The 19,206-nt window shown below is 44.2% G+C and overlaps 1 protein-coding gene across 4 annotated transcripts in view; it reads right to left on the bottom strand.

The window, feature by feature from the left end:
- Window positions 1-18,969, bottom strand: part of LOC143657292 (putative serine protease 45) — a 56,296-nt gene extending 37,327 nt beyond the window's left edge. The window contains exons 1-7 of one of the 4 annotated variants that reach the window (XM_077129538.1): window positions 18,792-18,967; window positions 16,558-16,584; window positions 7,681-7,828; window positions 6,899-7,173; window positions 2,546-2,723; window positions 2,126-2,385; window positions 1,163-1,323 (exon numbers count right to left, since the gene is read on the bottom strand). In XM_077129538.1, coding sequence (XP_076985653.1) covers window positions 1,163-1,323; window positions 2,126-2,385; window positions 2,546-2,723; window positions 6,899-7,173; window positions 7,681-7,828; window positions 16,558-16,584; window positions 18,792-18,900 — 1,158 coding nt within the window. In that variant the 5' untranslated portion in view covers window positions 18,901-18,967. The other 3 variants (XM_077129540.1, XM_077129541.1, XM_077129542.1) reach the window with 3 other exon arrangements.
- Window positions 18,970-19,206: the final 237 nt, after the last annotated feature.

Below are 19,206 nucleotides of genomic sequence, written 5' to 3'. Positions count from 1 at the left end.
CTCCCCTAGTAGCTGTTCTGGAGGAGGAACTAAGACCCGTGCGTCTTACTAAGCCGCCATCTTCTCCGGAAGTCCAATAAATTCCTTTTTTAAAAGCCGTTCTGTTTCTGGTATATTGCATTTTGGCAGATTACAAACTAAAGCAGATGTCTTTAAAAGGATGCCAAAAATATGATTTCCAGAAAGGAAAACACAGATATACATCACTAAGATAAGATCTAAAAATCACTTCGGCAAAAGACATTTAAACAAAGCAAAAAATCAAACGAAAACTAGGAGAAGTTATTTGCAACTCATACCATGGACATAAACTTAGTATCTGGAATGCAAAAATATATTATATGAAGAAAAGTAAACCATGGAAAAAATGGGCAAAGATGTGACTAAGTGATTCACAGAAGAGAAATCATAACTGGTGAATAAAATATGAAAAGCTGCACAAGTGTGCTAGTAATCAGGGACAGGCACATTTGCAACTGCGAAAAAAACTGGTTCTGTTTTTCATCCATCAGATTGGAAAAGATTTTATAGTCTGACAATACCAAAAGTCAGCAAGGATATGGGGTATCAGAACTCTCGAATGCTGCTGTAACTGTATAATTGACTAGAACCACTTTGAAAACAATTTGGCGAGAAGGATGAAGATAACGGTATGCACAGCCCATGACCTGCCAATTCCTTGCATGAGAAATCCTCGAACATGTAAATGGAGAGAAGTGTGTGAGAATAATCAGAGCAGCAGTGTGTGATGTGGAAAAATTGGAAACGACCTCAATGTTTATACACAGGAAAATGGATAAATTGTGGTATATTCACAAAAGGGAACATCATAGAGCTGTTAGAGACTTAGAGCTATATGTATAAATATGGATACATCTCAAAAACATAATGCTGAGTGGAAGATGTAAGTGGCAGAAGCATGACTGGTGCCAATTATGTCCAGACCTGGGCGTATGGCTAATGTTTAGCAGTGCCAAATAACCCGAGAAGTACTGATATTATTACCATCATCATGGGGAGGAGCAAAAAAAGCATTTTCAGTATTTACAGACTGGGATACTGATGCCCAGAGAAGATTTTCACAGGGACCCCCAGTGCCTTGGAAAAAGGAAGGCATGTCCCCTGAAAGCCCCTTCCCTCTCCTGGTCCACACACTCCTCACCTTACAAGAGTCTGTGCCCCATTCTGAGCTGGCACACAGCATGTCCTTTCTGATGAACTTCTGGCTCTTCGAGAGAAGGAATTGGTACTGACGATTGCAGAACTCATTGCTTTTTATCTTGACAGCCACCTCCTGAAGACTTTGGGGGGCCTTTGGGGTCTCTAAAGGGATAGAGATCCTGCCTGGTCATCACCGCAACGTTTCAGCGTGTCTCCATCTGGGAGCTGTCCACATTTACTAATGTGGAGGCAGGGCTATTTCCTGGGCTGGTGATTAATAAAAGCCCCACTCCATAGCCTGACTTTTGTAAAAGCCCCAAGTCATTAAAGACACTAAGCCAAAGTCTTCCAGGAAGCTCAGAGAGATAGCCAGGCCCTGAGTGAAGACAAGGAAAGATTTCTCCAAACTTTCAATGTTCTATTAGGGTGCATGGTCCCCGGTCGCCCAGTAAGGTGGCAAAACCCCAGAGAGGCTGGCTGCGTGGCACCCCCCTAAAAGACAGGACCCTACAAGGGCTCCTAGATTGTGGGACCCCAGGGGGGCATCAATAGGGGTCAGACTCTAAGAATTATGGGTGCCTTAAGGTAACCAGTGTAACAATGGCTAAAGAACCCTCCTTAGTGCCTTAATACTTCTTGAGATCATGGCCTTCGTGCAACCTGCAGACAGGGAATCCTAGTAATAGCTGAGGATTAGTTGTCCGCCAGTCCTGCTGCAGGGTGGGGACTTGGCATTGGATTTAACTTGACTTTGGGAACCGAGGTCTTTTTGTACTACAACACTGTGTATATCTTCATATCAACAGAGGTCAGGACAGTATGGGGCATGTGCAGGTGCTCAGGACATGTTTGTTGACTGAGTGAACAAGTGAATAATAGAATGAAGGGATGAGCTTACGGTGGACCAGAGGGAATGTGTTCTGAGAAAGCAAGGATCTCGGGACCTTTGCCTGCCTTCACTCACCTTGACTCGTTGGTTGGTCCCACCCAGTTACCCAACATAGGGTGCCGGCAGATAGCTTGAACTTGGCGTCAGGGAGGCAGACAGGCTTGAGATGGGAAGACCAGGTGATGGGATACTGGAGTTTCAGGAGGGCAATGTCCTCGGATATGAAATTGTTGAATTTCTCATGGATCTTGATGTGACTGAGCAGGAGCTGAGTGCCGTTTTCTGAGAGGCGGCGGATTCCCATCTTCACGGAATACTCACTGGTGTTTTTGGATCTTCAGGGCCATGGGTGGAAAGCAGAATTTCAGCAGGGAGACCAGGAGTGGTCGGAGAGACCTGGGCTGAGCACGGGGCTGCCCAGCCAGGCCCTCTCCACCCGGACCCCCAGATTCATCAGGGCAAAGCTTCGGGCACTGAGCAGCCACCCCAACTGACCTTTGAAAGCAGTGCGCAGCCGTGAGGACCCACTGCCGGTTGACGAGGGTGCCGCTGCAGATGTGCATGCCCAGGAACAGGATGCTCACCTGCCATGGCCACTTGCCTTCCTCCACCAGCTTCCCCCTCACCTTCCTGCAGGCAACACTGGTCCGCCCGCAGTGTTGGAACAAGGGCTCTGGGAAAAGAGGGGGAGCGGTGCTCTGTGCTAGCAAAGGGTAGCTCCTTCTTAGAGCCCTGTATACAGAGAGATCTGCCTTCCAGCCCCATCACAAGCTGACATTACAGATTACAGAGAGTCCGTTTCATTTAGCAGCTCAGTGTGCAGTGCCAAGCAGAGCACGGAAGCATCAAGGACTCACCAGCAGAGACTCTCTATCACTTATAGTCCCCAACTTTTTTCCTTCAAAGGTCTACTCAAAACTGATACTACCTCCTGGCTCCACCACTTGTAAGCAGCTTATAAGCTGCTTAAACTCGTTGGGTTTGTGCTTTCCACTGTGAAATGGGGACATTGGTAAGTTCGCCTTACAGGGTGTCGAGATGTAAAGCCGTCTGTGCAGCACCTGACACGGGGTGCACGGCCACTCAGACAGTAGCAGCAGCAGGATCTCAAGTTCTGGCTCTCCTAAGATTTTGCCTCTCAAACAAGCTCATCTTTCAATGGATAGTTTGTTCCTCCATTTTTTTTTACAGCTCCATTTTTAATAAGGCTCTTCCCTCATGTGGTCATAGTCATCCTGCAAATGGGAACTGCCCCCACACTGCCTGGCTCCTGAAGCTTGGCACACCGTGGAGTTTGGTGAGGACATCCCCAACAGATACAGACAACTGGAGGCCCTTCAAGCATGGAGACAGCTGACATAGAAAGCCATGCAAACAGACCCCTCCTGCCTCTCTCCCATGTCCCAGAAGCCCTACCTGCAATATAACGCAGCTCTCCAAATCTCAGAGTAGTAAATGGAGATGGGACAAGGCCTTGCAGACTCCCTGGCCCACTTGCCATTGCAAGCAGATGCCCGGCCCCCACTGGTTCTCATAATGGAATGTGAGGGCAGGGCAGGATGGGGCATCTCTGCTGTGTGAGGATTCTAGAACTCATGGTTTGTTCATTCAGGGTAGTAAAGAGTGGGCCTCCACTGAGAAGGAGGAGGTGAGACCATGGTGAGGTTCTGCCAGGACCATGAGGTGATGCTGCTGCCAGACACCTCCCTGAACAGGGCTCCTGGTACCCAGCCCTGGGGGCCTGGGACAACCTGTGGTTTCTGGCCTGTGACAATGGCCCCTGAACCCAGCCTTTGGCAGCATACCTGATGCTTAGCCTTGGCCCTTGATGACACTCCTTTGCCTAGTCCTGAGCCCATGATGGTACGTGGGGTTTAACCCATGAAGCACCCCAGTGTCCAGCTCAGGCTCCTCTACGAAGACCTCTTGAAGGCCCCCCTGGAAATGGAGTCACTAGCAGAAGGATGATTAGTTCCCACAGTGTATGATTGAGCTGGGACTAGAGTTTTCCTTCTTCCGACAGGGTCTGTATTTTTAAGAAAGCAGCTCCTGAATAGAGAGGGTGATCAGGTATGTTTTTGGCTTGGGAAGGTGGCATCTCAAGAGGAAGGTGATGCTCTCAGCACCTTGCAGGCCTGGGTCTTCATGAATCAGTAGGAAAAAATAACATCTTAGGACCCCTCCCCATCACTCCAATGAGATCCATTTTTCAAGGACCCTGGGCTTCCCACACTACCCAAGAGAACAGCTGAGTCTCACTCCATCTCATTTTCAGTATTGAAGACATGCAGTAATGGGGTCGCTCCCCCACTACTAATGGAAAGGAACTGGTGCAACCACTGTGGAAAACTGGAAAGCAGAACGTGTGCCTATCCAGCAACCTATCCTCTTCTGGTTGTATGCTCTGGAAACCCATGTACACTTAGAGAAGAAAATGACAGGCAGGACTGTCACAGCAGTGCCATTACAAAAAGCCCCAACTGGAAAACTACCCAACTACCATTGAAGGCAGAACAGATACACAGAATATTTGACAGCAATAAAGGATGGATAATCTACTGCTACACGCAACTACAAGAGGTGAAACTTGAAAACATACTGTTGAGTGAAAGAAATCAAATACGGAAGTGTTCATACCGTATGAAATTCAAAAACAGGTAAAACAATTTATTTTTACAAGATACATTGCTGATGGCGGAAAAGGAAGAAAATGATAACTCTACAATCAGATTTCTTCTAGGGGAAAAGAAGAAAAAGAAGAGAGAGAGAGAGAATCTCCCACAATTTAAATTTATGTGTATATGTGTGTGTGTGTGTCTCCAACAATTAAATACATACATACATATATATATACATGCACATACATATATACCCCACAATTAAAACATACTCCAGAGAAGAGAGATCTTATCTCTTCTTCCTTTGTGGAAAAGAATCCATTGGATATTATAAGTAAACAGAGATAACTGAATAAAGACCAAGCATATATTATCACAACCAATGTGAACACATAAGATTCTACTTTTAAAAGACAAAAATTCTTATATTGGATAGGAAAAAATCTCCACTCACTTATTAGACACACTTATTAGAGACACAACTAAAAGTAACACAAAGCAGTTGAGAATAAACAGATGGACAAAAATATATTAAGCAGGAAGAGTAAAGAGGGGGCATCAGGGGCCCATCCGAGGCTGCAGCAGCTGGGACAGGAGGAGGAGCCAGATGGAAGACTGGGGGCCTGAGAGACCCCCATTGTCCATCTGCTTCTTGATCCATTTGGTATATTTGGTGATGCGGCTGTACACACCAGGATTCTGTGCTTTGGTGCAGGCTTTTTCCCAGGAAAACACCCCAGCCAGAATCCATTTGCCCTCCACTTCACAAGCCAGGGGCCCCCCAGAGTCCCCCTGGAAAAAGAGAGAGGAATGATGGGACTCTGGGCCAACTGGGCTCCAGGCGCCTCACTCTGACCACTCTGAGTTCTGCTTGGAAGATTTTCTTTGATTCCTGGAGACTCAGAATGGAGGATCTCACTACCTAGGGCTCCTCCTTGGGTCCCTGGGAACCCCACCCCAGACACTGACTGGTAACTCTCACCCCAGAGTGTAAAGCAAAATCAAAGTCAAAGGGGAAGAAAGGTTGGAGTAGTGAGCTGCCTGGTGATATGACAAGGAGAGAGGTCAAGTGAACCCCACCCCAGGGAACTGCCCCCCATTCTGGAGTCATTCCTGGCAGAAGGAAAGCTGCTGGAACCTCCCAGAAACTCACATAGCACTTATTTTCTCCATAATTGGTGGCACAGATCATTTCGCCCATGACAAGGGGCACAATGCGGGGGAAAAGAGACAACTTGTGGTAAATCCGGTCACACCTCTTGTTGTCCATTATAAACACCTCGGCCTCCTGAAGCTCTGGGCTCAATGTCGAGTTGGCTGCAGAGGAACCCCAGCGAGAATGAGCACCAACACTTCATTCCCACTCAGCTCTGGCCTCTATCCAGTGTCTGACTCACCTCCATCCTCCAAACCTCACCCTTTCACACCTCCATACCGTCCTTCATTTGGTGCTTTCCCCTGCAGCATGGACCATGTCTGGCAAGCCCCTTGCCCTCTAAGGATTTATTTCTGGATCCCCTTCTCTGAGAAGCTTTCGCTTTTCATGAACCAACTAGGTCATGATCCAAATGCCAATGCAGGCATGCAAAATGCCAAATTTAAGACAATTTGAGTTGAGACCCAAGCCTTACAAGTTGAAACCCAAGCCAAGTGCTATGTCTCTCCAGCCTCTGAGCTTTGCACTGTCTGTTCCTGCTGCCACCTAACACTGACTCCTTCTTCAGGCATCTCAGGCAGTCCCTCCGTCCAGAGCTCATCCCAGATCCCTCCCAGCTTGATCTCAAGATCACCTGACCAGGTCTTTGCCTCTTTCCTCATCAGTCTGTGCCCCACCTACAGCTCAATTATGAAGTCTGTGCAGGCAGGGTGTGTATTGCCAACAAAGACGCAACCTGTTGGAGATGCTCCAAGTTTTCACTCACTATGAAACTATGAATGAATCCCCATCTCTGAGCTTCTGTAAGAGGCACATGATTATGCCCAGCCCAGGCATTGATAGGCCCTGAAAGAGTAGTCCATATCAAGCCCACAAATGTAAACCATGACAAAACTTCCCACATGAACAGCAGTTCTTACACACCCAGAGAACCCAGGGCCAGAGGTACCAGCCACAAGCTTCCCAAGACACACTATGAGGGGTTCCAGCAGGGAAGGGCCCTAGAAAGGGAGAAATGCATTCTCTGTGGTACTGTGGACCTCCTCTCCCCTCCCCCCATCTCATCCTGCTCACCTGAGAAGCGCTGTTTACTCTGGCCCCAGCCGGTCACCCAGCACTGAGTCCCAACCTTCAGGTAGAAGTTGGGCTCTGGGAGGCAGATGGGTTGCACGTACTCACTTAAGGTGGCAGGAGTGTGAAGCTGGAGAAGGGCAATATCATTCATAATGAAGGTCCGGCCCCAGTACTTGGGGTGCAAAATGATGTCACTCACAGAGATCAAGAGGGTACCGGTGAAGTCCAGAGGCTTCAGCTTGGAGGTGCCAAGCATCACTGAGTACTCCTTGGTGCTGCAGGAGACACAGCCCACCTGGAAGATGTCAGGCTCCCAAGTAAACACGGGCTCCTACTTCCCCCTTAAGGAACCTCTCCCTTAGCAGAAGCCCTGCTGGATTGGCCCTGCCTGCCCCATCCTTCCTAATCCATCCTGGAGGCCTTCAGGGTCAAAGATCCAACTGCCTCCTAATTCACAGTTCAGATCGACTCAGGGTGGTCTGGTCTGTGTGCAGATGTGTAGGTGTGGATGTATATACATGTTCTCATGTAGTGGTGAGGGGTGGGTAGGAGATGTGTGCTGGGTTTTCCTCATTGCCCTGCTTAGGAAACAGGCTTTGTTGCGTGGGTGCTCCTTCCCCAGCTAAGTCCCTGACACCCTGTGATATTGTAAGCATGACTCTTTCCTGTTTTGGGGCTCCCATCCACCCCCACCTCCACTAGTCACAGAGGAAACCAGGAGGATGGGTTGGGCCTATTGTAGCTTTGAGTCTCCAAGTTCTAGGCACATGGCCAACACTCACCCTTGGATGCAGTGGGCAGCAGTCACCACCCAGCTGGGATCAATGAGGGCTCCTCCACAGACGTGCTCATTTTCCACCCGGAGGCTCACCTCCCAGGGCCAATGGCGGACAGATTTCAAATTCTGCAACCACCAGGGTCTGCCACAAACTTCAGAAAAAAGTGTACAGGAAGACACAGTGAGCCCTTAGAAGAGAACAAGATGCCCCACCCCCACTCCCAGGGTTAATTTGCACAAGGCTGTAAACTCAGGGGCTTGTTCCCACTTGAAGGAAGGGGAGACCAAGGGTGACAGAAGGGCAGCGGCTTGCCCAAAGGCACAAGGCTAGACAGAAAGTGAAAATGACAAAGATGCAAAGCTTCAAGGCAGAAGTAGAGATATTGCAGCAGGAGAGAGAGATACTGAGATATATAGGGAACAATCAACACAGAATCTCAAAACAAGGGTGATGCAGAGAAGGAGCCTCAAAACTGAGAAATGCATTTTCTATATCCGGGGTACATGTCCAGGCCATTCTCCTAAAAAGCTACAATTTTTCCACATCCCTTAGATGCAAAATGCCTTGTGCTGGTTTGAAAGGATGTATGCCCCCTAGAAAAGGCAAGTTTTAATCAAAATCCCATTTCATAAAGGTAGAAATAATCCCTATTCAATACTGTATGTTTGAAACTGTAATCAGATTATCTCCCTGGATGATGTGATTTAGTCAAGAGTGGTTGTTAAACTGGATTAGGTGATGACATGTCTTCACCATTTGGGTGGGTCTTGATTGGTTTATTGGAGTCCTATAAAAGAGGAAACATTTTGGAGAATGGGAGATGCGGAGAGAGCAGAGAATGCTGCAGCACCATGAAACAGAGAATCCATCAGCAAGTGACCTTCGGAGATGAAAAAGGAAAATGCCTCCCGGGGAGCTTCATGAAACCGGAAGTCAGGAGAGAAAGTTAGCAGATGATGCCGTGTTCACCATGTGCCCTTTCAGCTGAGAAAGAAGCCCTGACTGTGTTTGCCATGTGCCTTCCCACTTGAGAGAGAAACCCTGAACTTCATCGACCTTCCTGAACCAAGGTATCTTTCCCTGGATGAATGCCTTTGATTGGACATTTCTATAGACTTGTTTTAATAGGGACATTTTCTCGGCCTTAGAACTTATTAAATTCCCCTTTTTAAAAGCCATTCTGTTTCTGGCAAACTAGAACACTCCTGCTGTACAATCTGTATCCCTTCAGCTCCAATTACCCAATATCTACCCTATTGTTTTAGTTTTAGGCAGCCTTTCCTCCTCTTTAATCTTTTTTGAAGAGTTTGTGTAGGATTGGTACTAATTCTTTCTTGTTGTTTGGTAGAATTCACATGTGAAGCCATCTGGTCCTGATCTTTTCTTTTGGGGGAGTTTTTTAATGACTAATTCATTTTTTTTTTTTTTACTTGTGTTTGGTTTGGTAAGGTCATCTATTTCTTCTCAAGTCACTGTTGGTTGTTCATGCCTTTCTAAGAAGTTGTCCATTTAATCTATGTTGTCTACTTTATTAGCATAAAGTTGTTCATAGTATCCTCTCATTTCCTCTCATTATCTCCTTTATTTCTGCAGGGTCAGTGGTTATGTCTCCTCTTCCATTTCTGATTTTATTTATTTGCATCTTCTCTCTTCTTCTTTTTGTTTGGGGGGAGATATTCATGGTCCAGGAATCAAACCCAGGTCTCCTACATGGAAGGCGGGCATTCTACCATTGGATCGCCCATGCACCCTCTCTTCTTTTCGTCAACTTTGCTAAGGTTCCATCAATCTTACTAATTTTCTCAAAGAACCAACTTCTGGTTTTATTGATTTTCTCAATTGATTTCATGTGCTCAATTTCATCGATTTCTGCTCTAATCTTTATTTCTTTCATTTTGCTTGCATTGGGCTTAATTCACTGCTCTTTCTCTAGTTCTTCCAAGTGAACAGTTAATTCCTCGATTTTTGCTCTTTCTTCTTTTTTTATATAAGCATTTAAAGTAATAAATTTCCCCCTTAGCACTGCCTTTGCTGCATCTTTTGATATGTTGTATTTTCATTTTCATTTGCCTTGAGATATTTACTGATTTCTCCTGTAAATTCTTTCTTGACCCACTGATTGTTTAAGAGTGTGTTGTTTAGCTTCCATATATTTTTTCTGGCACTCTGCCTGTTATTGCTTTCTAACTCCATTCCTTCATGATCCAACAAAGCGGTTTGTATGATTTCAATCTTTTTAAATGTATTGAGACTCGCTTTGTGACCCAGCATATGGTCTATCTTTGAGAATAATCCATGCACACTTGAGTAAAAGGTGTGTCCTGCTGTTCTGTGGTGAATGTGCCATAAATGTTTGTTAAGTCTAGTTCATTTATTGTATTATTCAAATTCTCTGTTTCTTTATTGATCCTCTGTCTAGATATTCTATCCATTGATGAGAGCAGGGAATTGAAGTTGCCAACTATTATGGTAGAGGTATCTATTTCTCCTTTCAGTGTTTTCAGTGTTTGCTCCATGTATTTTGGAGCACTCTGGCTTGGTGCATAAATATTTATGACTGTTATGTCTTCTTGCTGAGTTGTTCCTTTTATTAATACAGTGTCCTTCTTTGTCTCTTTGAACTGATTGATATTTGAAGTCTAATTTGTTGGATATTAGTATAGCTACTCCTGTTCATTTCTGATTGTTGTTTATAAGAAATATATTTTCCCAACCTTTCACTTTCAACCTATTTTTGTCCTTGGGTCTAAAATGAATCTCCTGTAGCCAGCATATAGATGGGTCTTGTTTTTTAATCCATTCTGCCACTCTGTCTTTTGATGGGGGAATTTAATCCATTAACATTTAGTGCTATTACTATAAAGGCAGCATTTTCTTCTACCATTTTGCCTTTTGGATTTTATATGTTATATCTATTTTTTTTCTTTTTTTACCTTTATTGATAGTCTTCATTTCTACACTCTTCTCCACACCTCTCTCTCCTGCCTTTTCTTATCTTCCTCTAGTGCTCCCTTTAGCATTACTTGCAGAGCTGGTCTCTTGGTCACAAATTCTCTCAGTGATTTTTTTGTCTGAAAATGTTTTAATTTCTCCCTCATTTTTGAAGGACAATTTTTCCAGATATAGAATTCTTGGTTGGCAGTTTTTCTCCTTTAATAATTTAAACATATCATCCCACTGTCTTCTTGCTTCCATGGTTTCTGCAGAGAGATCTGTGCATGTCTTATTGGGCTTCCCTTGTATGTGATGGACTGCTTTGCTCTTTCTGCTTTCAAAATTCTCTCTTTCTCTTTGACATCTGACATACTGATTAGTAAGTGTCTTGGAGTATGTCTAGTTGGATCTATTCTGTTTGGGGTATGCTGTACTTCTTGGATCTGTAATCTTAAGTCTTTCATAAGAGTTGGGAAATTTTCAGTGATAATTTCCTGTATTAGTTTTTCTCCTCCTTTTCCCTTCTTTTCTCCTCCCGGAACACCCACAACACGTATATTCATGCAATTCACGTTGTCATTTGATTCCCTGAGTCCCTGCTCATATTTTTCCATTCTTTTCCCTATATTTTCTTTTGCTTGTCAGTTTTCAGATGTCCCATCCTCCAGTTCACTAATCCTATCTTCTGCCTCTTGAAATTTAACATTGTAGGTTTCCATTGTTTTATCCCTCTCTTCTACTGTGCCTTTCATTCCCATAGGTTCTGTGATTTGTTTTTTCAGACTTTCAATTTCTTCTTTCTGTTCATCCCTTGCCTTCTTTATATCCTCCCTCAATTCATTGATTTGATTTTTGATGAGGTTTTTCATATCTGTTCGAACATTCTGAATTAATTGTTTCAACTTCCTTATCTCATTTGAATTGTTGGTTTGTTCCTTTGACTGGGCCATATCTTCAATTTTCCTAGTATGATTTGTTATTTTTTGCTGGTGTCTAGACATATAATTTCCTTAATTAATTTATTCTGGAGATTGTTTTCATCTTTTTTACCTAGGATTTTCTTGCTGGATGATTTTGGGGTCTATCTGTTTTCTGACATTCAATTCAGCTTACTCTAGACCTCTAGCTTAAGTTTTGTTTAACAGATCAGAATTATTCACTTCTTGTTTTCTTGCTTCTTGCCCTACCTGTATGGTGCCCTTTTTTTCCCCTTTAGGATGGTCTACTTAAGTATTATATACCCCAGTTAGATTTTCCCAGACCAAACTGGCCTTCTCTCAGGAGCAAAGAGTCACCTGCATCAGTTTTCCCTGAGGGTGAGACCCAGCAGGTTGAAAGACTTTCCTATGAAAGTCTAAACTCTGTGTTTTTCCTATCTTGCCCAGTATGTGGCATTTGTCTGCCTGCAGTTCCCACCAGCATAAAGTGATGCAGTACCTTTAACTTCAACAGATTCTTCCTGCTGGGGGTGTGGTTGAGACAGAGGAGAGGTTGCAGACTGACTTTAATGCTTCAGTTTTCCAGACCCTGGGGTATGAATTCCTTGAGGGAGGGATTCCACCTGAGCTGGGCCCCAGCCTCTCCTGGGGAAGGAATAGCCTCCAGACAAGCTCTCAGACAAGCTTAATTGCCCCCCTTGCCTGGGGCAGTTGGAGCCTGAGAAGCCTTGCAGCTGTTTTCAAAGAGCAGTCAAGCCATAGATATACAGCCACAAAAAAGAAACGAAAAAAAAAAATCCTTTTCAGAGCAGAACCCCCAATCCTCCAGTTTGCCAATCAAGAGCTTAAGTTGTTATGTTGCTCTGTGTATCTCCAGGTCCTATGTGCCCCCTCCTTTCCTTCAGGGCCCAGACCCTTTCAAATATTTTGTGCTGTCTGATCAAAAAATACCTCTGTGTTGCTTTGTTTTTCTTTCTCCATCATCCCTGCCCTCTCTGTGCCAGGGCAAAACCCAGGAACCTCAGCTTTTACTCAAGGTTCAGCTGAACTGGGGGCCTATTTTTAGCAGTCAGAATTTGTTAATTAAATCCACAATTGGAACTTGGTTGCACTCAGCCCCTGCTGCTAGTAAAGTCTCTTTCCCCTCTCTTTCATGAGCCTGCGGTGGAGGGGTGCCAGCTTCCACAGCTTGGGGAACTCACAGTTCTGGGTGGGATTGCAGCTGGTCCAGCTTGTCCAGACTGGTGTACACTGCGTGTCCAGTCACTGACGTGGCCCCAGCAGTTGTTCTGTACTTTTCCTGGCTATTTATTAGCTGCTCTGAAAGACAAACTAAATCCCATACCTCACTAAGCTGCCATCTTGGACCAAAAATCACTGCTGTTAACTCTTTTTTTTTTTTTTTAAATTTCCCCTTTTTCTTTTTATTAATATATATATATATTTTTCCCCATGGGTAGCCACCAGAAACCGAACCCGGGTCTCCAGCATGGCAGGCGAGAACTCTGCCTGCTGAGCCACCATGGCCCACCCCCTGTTAACTCTTAAGAATATCTAGGGCTTAAAAAAAAAACACCTCAGGTTTGAACTGAGAATCTACGGAACATTCACGTACTAAATTTGCTTTCCTGGAACCAATAATTTCCAAAGGGTTCCTACGCCAGGTAAATATTGAAACCCAGAGGGATCAGCCTCTCCAAGATTATCAACCAATTACATCCCCTATCCTTTAATGTCAACACCCTATCTCAACATGAAAACGTCAGAAAGGGCATTGCTTAAAGATCCCTATAGACTGGGAGAAGGATCAAAGGAGAAGGATGAGTTATAACAGAGAAAATAAAATTTAACAAATGAGTATGACTCCTGGAAACATTAATATTTCTTTTAGCCTCCAGTATTTTGGAGCAGCTAGAAGGAAAAATCTGAAATAGTGGAATGGTAACCCATAACAAACTCTGAAATCTATTCTGTAACTACTTGTTGAAGTATGCCTTGAAATCATTGCTTATCCTTTCTTTTCTCTGTGTATATGTTATGTTTCACAATAAAAATGTTTAAAAAAACAAACAACAAACAAACTTAAATAAACAATGCCTTGTGACCATGTAGAAATTATCCCAGGCATGCACTATTAAAAGAGACCTTGGTGTATTCTTCATATAAACAGGCTAGAGAAATAGCATGTGCTTTCCTCAACAGGTACAGAAAATGTCAACACATATATATGACTAAAAATCTCAAACTCTTAAAACACTAAGAAGAGAAGGGAAATCCTTAACTTTATGAAAGCTATATGCCAAAATATATGGCAAACATCACATAATATTAAGGAATAGACAAAACAAATCTAGACTTTCAGAAGTCAGAAATAATAATGCTTTGCAGTAGGAGGGCAGAGGAAGTAATCAGGAGGGCATGAGGGGCGGGCCACGGTGGCTCAGCAGGCAAGAATGCTTGCCTGCCATGCCAGAGGACCCGGGTTTGATTCCCGGTGCCTGCCCATGTAAAAAAATAAAAGAGGGCATGAGGGAGTTTTAGGGCATTATTCTATTTTCTGACCTCGATGTGGTTGTATCAGGTGTGCTTGCTTTGCAGTAATTCCTTAAGCTGGACACTTAGGATTATACTTTTTTTTTTTAATGCATGTAATACTTCAATAAAACAACTTACTTAAAAAAATTTACTTTTTAAATCAATAATTTTCTACACCAGTACAACCAACTAGAAAATATATTTAAAATAAGACATATTCTTAGTAACAAAAAATTATAATGTACCTAGAAATTAACTTACCCACTACCACCCAAGTTTTCTGTGGTAACCAATTTAAAACTCTAATAAAGGCCACTGAAAATGTTCAGCATAGAGAGACATTTCTTGCTTTTAAGTAAAATTTAGTATTTTACATGTCATTTTTCCCAAAATTAATATATAAATTCATCTTCCAATAGGAAGAAGTTTTGAGAAATGTTAAATTTACTCTAAAATTGAAGTAGAAAAATTAAAGTCTATGAATAGCTCAATCTGAAAAAACAGAGCAAAGGAGGGACACTTGTCCTAGCACATGCTAATGTCCTACCAGACATTAAGACACGCATTAAAGCTGTAGTAACAAAAACAGTGTGGTATTGACACAAGGACAGACAGTGGGGAAAATGGAAAAGAATACAGAGCTTGAGGTTGCCCCATGTAATATAGGACCTTGATGTAAATAAAGGAGCCACCACAATCAGTGGTAAAAGACAGATTGGTGAGTAGATGGTGTTAGGAAAACTCAATCACCCCAAAAGAAATAAGGAAGAAAAACTAAACCGGATTCCTTTCTTATTGCACATCAAGACCTAAAAGTGAAGGTTTTATCTTTCACTTTTTTCTCTAAACCTTAAAATTAACAGACCATGTGACATGGGATGGGAAAGGACTCCTTAAACAAACCTTCCGCACAAAGCCATAAAGCATAAAACAGGTTAATCTGATTACATCAAAATCAAGGATTTTGATCCTGTGAACAAAGTTAATAGACAGATGACAGATTGGGAGATACTATTTGCAATATCTGAAATCAACAAAAGACTCTTTTTAGCATATACAAGGAGGTCTAGGAAATCAGCAAGAGAAAGGAACATCAATAGACAATATGCAAAGGATAAGAACAGGCAATTTATTAAAAGAGGAAACTCTAGTGCCAATAGCGCATTGTTAGCATGTGCTTTAGATCACTTTTTATTTCTTACTCTTTTCATTCAGCCCATCTTAAAAAACTTTTATTTGGAAATAATTTTAAACTTACAAAACATTGCAAAGATAAAAATAGTAGAAGAAACGCACGCCCACATAATCTTTTTAGAATCACTGAGAGATGCTCAAACTCATTAGTAATCAGAAAAAGCAGATTAAATTAAGATGTCAATTTTTTAATCTGATTGGCAAAAACCGTAAAGGCTAGATTATGCCAAGAGTTGGTAGGACTGTGACAATATATACAACCTTCATGCACTGCTAGTAGGAGTACAGAGGGCTGATCAAGCTGGAATACAAGCAGTAGATGAGAGTTTGGTAGCAATGCCAATTTATGAAGTTGATAATTTTACAGGGATTGTGTAAAAGAATATTCTTAGAAAATACACACTGAAGTGTTTAGGGATAAAGCGTCATGCTGTATGTTACCCCCAAATGATTCCCCCCAAATTACATGGGAGTGTGTTCCTTGTACTATTTCTATTTTTGGAATGTTTTGTAAGTTTAAAATTATTTCCAAATAAAAGTTTTTAAAAATGAGGCTAAATGAAAAGAGTAGGAAATAAAAAGAGATCTAAAGCACACGCTATTTATGCAAATTTAAAATAGATGAAATAAATGCACACAAAATACCAACATACATTTTTACAAGAACACACAGAAACAGAAAGTGGCACATTGAATATATAAGAAGGGTGGTTGAAGGAGAATGGGGTGGGGCATGGGCATAAGCAGCAATAGCTAACTTAATCAACCCAACAATACCTTAACCTACCAAATTGGATTCTTGGCAAGGCCAGTGACAATGGAGGCCCATGAACCAAACAGCAAGAGCAACCTGCTCCTGAGGTCTAAGGAAAAGGACAGGAAGATTCCAGAGGAGTCAGCTCTATGGGGCCCTGGAAGCTACCTTGGCAAAGAGAACAATTTAGAGTTCCTAAAAGGTTTATGTATGTAAAATGGTCAGTGAAAGCTTCCTGGCTTGGGACTCACACCCTGATAAGACACAGTCTGGACTGAATTCAAAGAGACTCTGCATTTCTATGAGACGCCCAGATAGTCTTACCTCTAAAATGTGAGGTCTGTATGTCCTGGAAGTTACAGGCTATTCTTCAGAAAGTAGGATTAAATTGGACTGAATTCCTGTTTTCTGAAGAACCAGAAACACTATCTATGTGACCCCCTTCAGAACAAATGTCCTCTATATCTGGGCCATATCCTCTTAGAACCTGGAGCTTTTCCTGCAATAGGGGTTCACCTTACCCACCTTGTTTGGTTTTGTCCTCTTTGTAACCTGGAAGAGAGAAAGGGAACAAAGATGAAGTGAGGGGCCATGGCAGGATGAGACGGAAAAGGTGTATGTTTTATTCATTCATTCCCAAAATATTTTCTGAGCTCCCCTGTTTCTAGTCTGGAGCCAGAGCCTGAGGTGACAGCGGCATATCAGACAGAGCCAGCCCTCAAGGAACACTTCATTTAATGGGCAGTAGAAGGGGTGGAGTGAACACACTATCACCTGGCAAGATCGATGCAGGGACAGGGTCACAGGTATCAAGTGAGCCCAGAAGCAGAGGTAGACTGGAGAAGCTTCTGGGAGGAGGGGTTATCTTTAAAATGAGAAGGTAAACTGGAAATGAAAGGCAATAATGACATTCCTCGCAGAAGAATCAGAGTGTCATTGACTCCAGAAGTTGCAGGGTAATGCCTGTGATGGAAGAGATGATGGTGGGAAAGGAGAGCCAAGGGTCAATCATGGAGGATCTTGTAAACTACGCCAAGAAACCTGGATGAGATCCTGTTGGGGGAGGGAAGCCAACAGAGGCATGACATGGTCAGACTTATATTGTGAAGACAGTATGGAAAACAAACTGGCAGGTGATACAACTGAGGGCAGTTAGATCCCACCGGAGGCCCTGCAGAACGTAGGCAAGTAATGAGGTCTGAAATGAGAAAGTAGCAACAAGAACAGACATGGTGGGTTGGAAGGGAGTTTGATTTAAGGATATACACAAGTCTAGGATAACACCTTAGTTTCTGGTTTTGGAGAAGAGTTCCTGCCATTCACTTAAAGAATAGAGTAAGAAGAGAAGAAAGGCCAGTCTCAATTTTGGATTCCAAGACGTTCAGATGTGTTTAGGTCATTCAGGTGGAGAGGTCCAGTGGCTGGCTGTACATCCAGACAGACACACTGTTTTGTGATGATGCAAGTGGCATATTTATGCCCAAGGCAAGTGAGCTCTACTCAGGGAGTAGTGAAGAGGGAGGGAGCAGAGAATCCACACAGGCCCTTAGGGAACACCCATACCTCAAGTTTGAACAGAGTATGGTGGTCTGGGAGGGACAAAGGAGAAAGGAGTTATCATTGCATTAGAAAAGAATCAGGAGACCATGGCCCAAGAGAAGCCAAGGAAATATAAAAGTGAAAAATGAGGGAGTGGCAGAAAGATCAGAGAAAACAAAGATCAAAAATATGTCAGGGATGGGCTGAAGAGTGTGGGAGGTGAGTAAGCATGGGCATGAAGTGAAAAGTATTCTTTTGAGAAGTCTGTTTGTGAAGAGGGAAGATATAGAGTGAGGAAATACAGCAAATGGAAAAAAAGACTAAAGATCTATAAGACAGATAATTGAGGGAGCATAGGACAAGGACCCTCAGTCAAGGGCATGGGTGAAGAGGCTGACATTTGAGCAGGAAGCACATTTCTCTGATTTCTTAAAAAAAAAATCCATGAGGATGGTGCTGATGTAGTCAAGTTTGGAGGGGCCCCTGGGGCTTACAGGGGAGTCAAAGGAGACAGCACTTGAGTGCCTCTATTTTCTCAGTGAACGAAGCAGCTGCTAGTGAGGCAGGCTGGGCTGGAACAGAGGCTTAGGGGGATGAATTTTGAAGTATTTGTTTAAGAGATGAAGAGAGAAAGATGGATGGACGAGCAGGGACAGGCCAACCCTAGGATAGATAGAGACCACCAATTTACCTGGCCAAGACTGAATGCCCGAGTGGGATGTCTAGTGGTCCCTAGCAGCCTAGGACAATCAGAGAGAGTCTGGGTAGAGGGGCACAGGGTAGGAAACCTGCAGAAACTACTCTGAGGGTGATTCCTGCATTAGCACCAATGCTCTGACTGGCTGGGGAAGGAAATGGTTGACAGACTAGGGAAAAATCCAAGGGTCCTACGGACTTCAGGTTCCCAGGAGGCTGATCCATGACCCACTGATATTTCAGGTGTGGACAGGTCCTGGAGAGGACCTGAAAGGAGGTGGCTAGAGAGGGGGCGGTGACAGTGGGATGGGGGGCCACAGGGACAACTGCTTGAAGGCAGTGGGAAGAAACAGCCCCGCCCAGGCGCCAGGACCCCGCCTCCAATACCAAGCAAGGAACTGGCAAAGGAGTAGTGCCCCAGGGGGCGGGGAGAGGAGCCGGCAGGGAGTTGGGGGCAGGGGTAGGGGCCGGATAAGGGATGGGGTGTAGCAGGGAGTGGGGCTGAGGAGGAGGGGTCGCCTCACCCGAGCTCAACCGCAGGAGCAGCAGCAATAGCAGGAGGCAGAGGCTCAGGACCGAGGGCTTTCGAGGTCCAGACTTAGCGCTGAGACGGCGGGACGTCGGGGCAGCCATTGAGGCCCGGGAGCTACCACCAGGAGGCTACCGGGATGGCGCTCACGAGCACGAACACGTAACGCCACCACCAACACGTGACAGTATGTAGGGCACGTGCAGGCACGCAGCACGTGACCACGACCCAGCACATGATGGCACCTCCTGCCCGTGAGGAGCCCTGGAGTCCTGAAAACTCTCCAGAACTTAATGGCGCCCACACCCCTTCCTCGTGCCTGGTCCTTGAAGGCGATCTCGGAGCCCTGGGTGTGTGATTGCTGGCACGGAGGCCGGGCCTCGATGGGCTCCCCCTGGTGCCCTGTCACC

Source organism: Tamandua tetradactyla, chromosome 15 (assembly GCF_023851605.1).
Source record: "Tamandua tetradactyla isolate mTamTet1 chromosome 15, mTamTet1.pri, whole genome shotgun sequence".
In the NCBI taxonomy this organism is placed as follows: domain Eukaryota; kingdom Metazoa; phylum Chordata; class Mammalia; order Pilosa; family Myrmecophagidae; genus Tamandua; species Tamandua tetradactyla.
The sequence above is the reverse complement of the archived record's forward strand: the minus strand, read 5'-3'. Positions and strand labels throughout refer to the sequence as shown.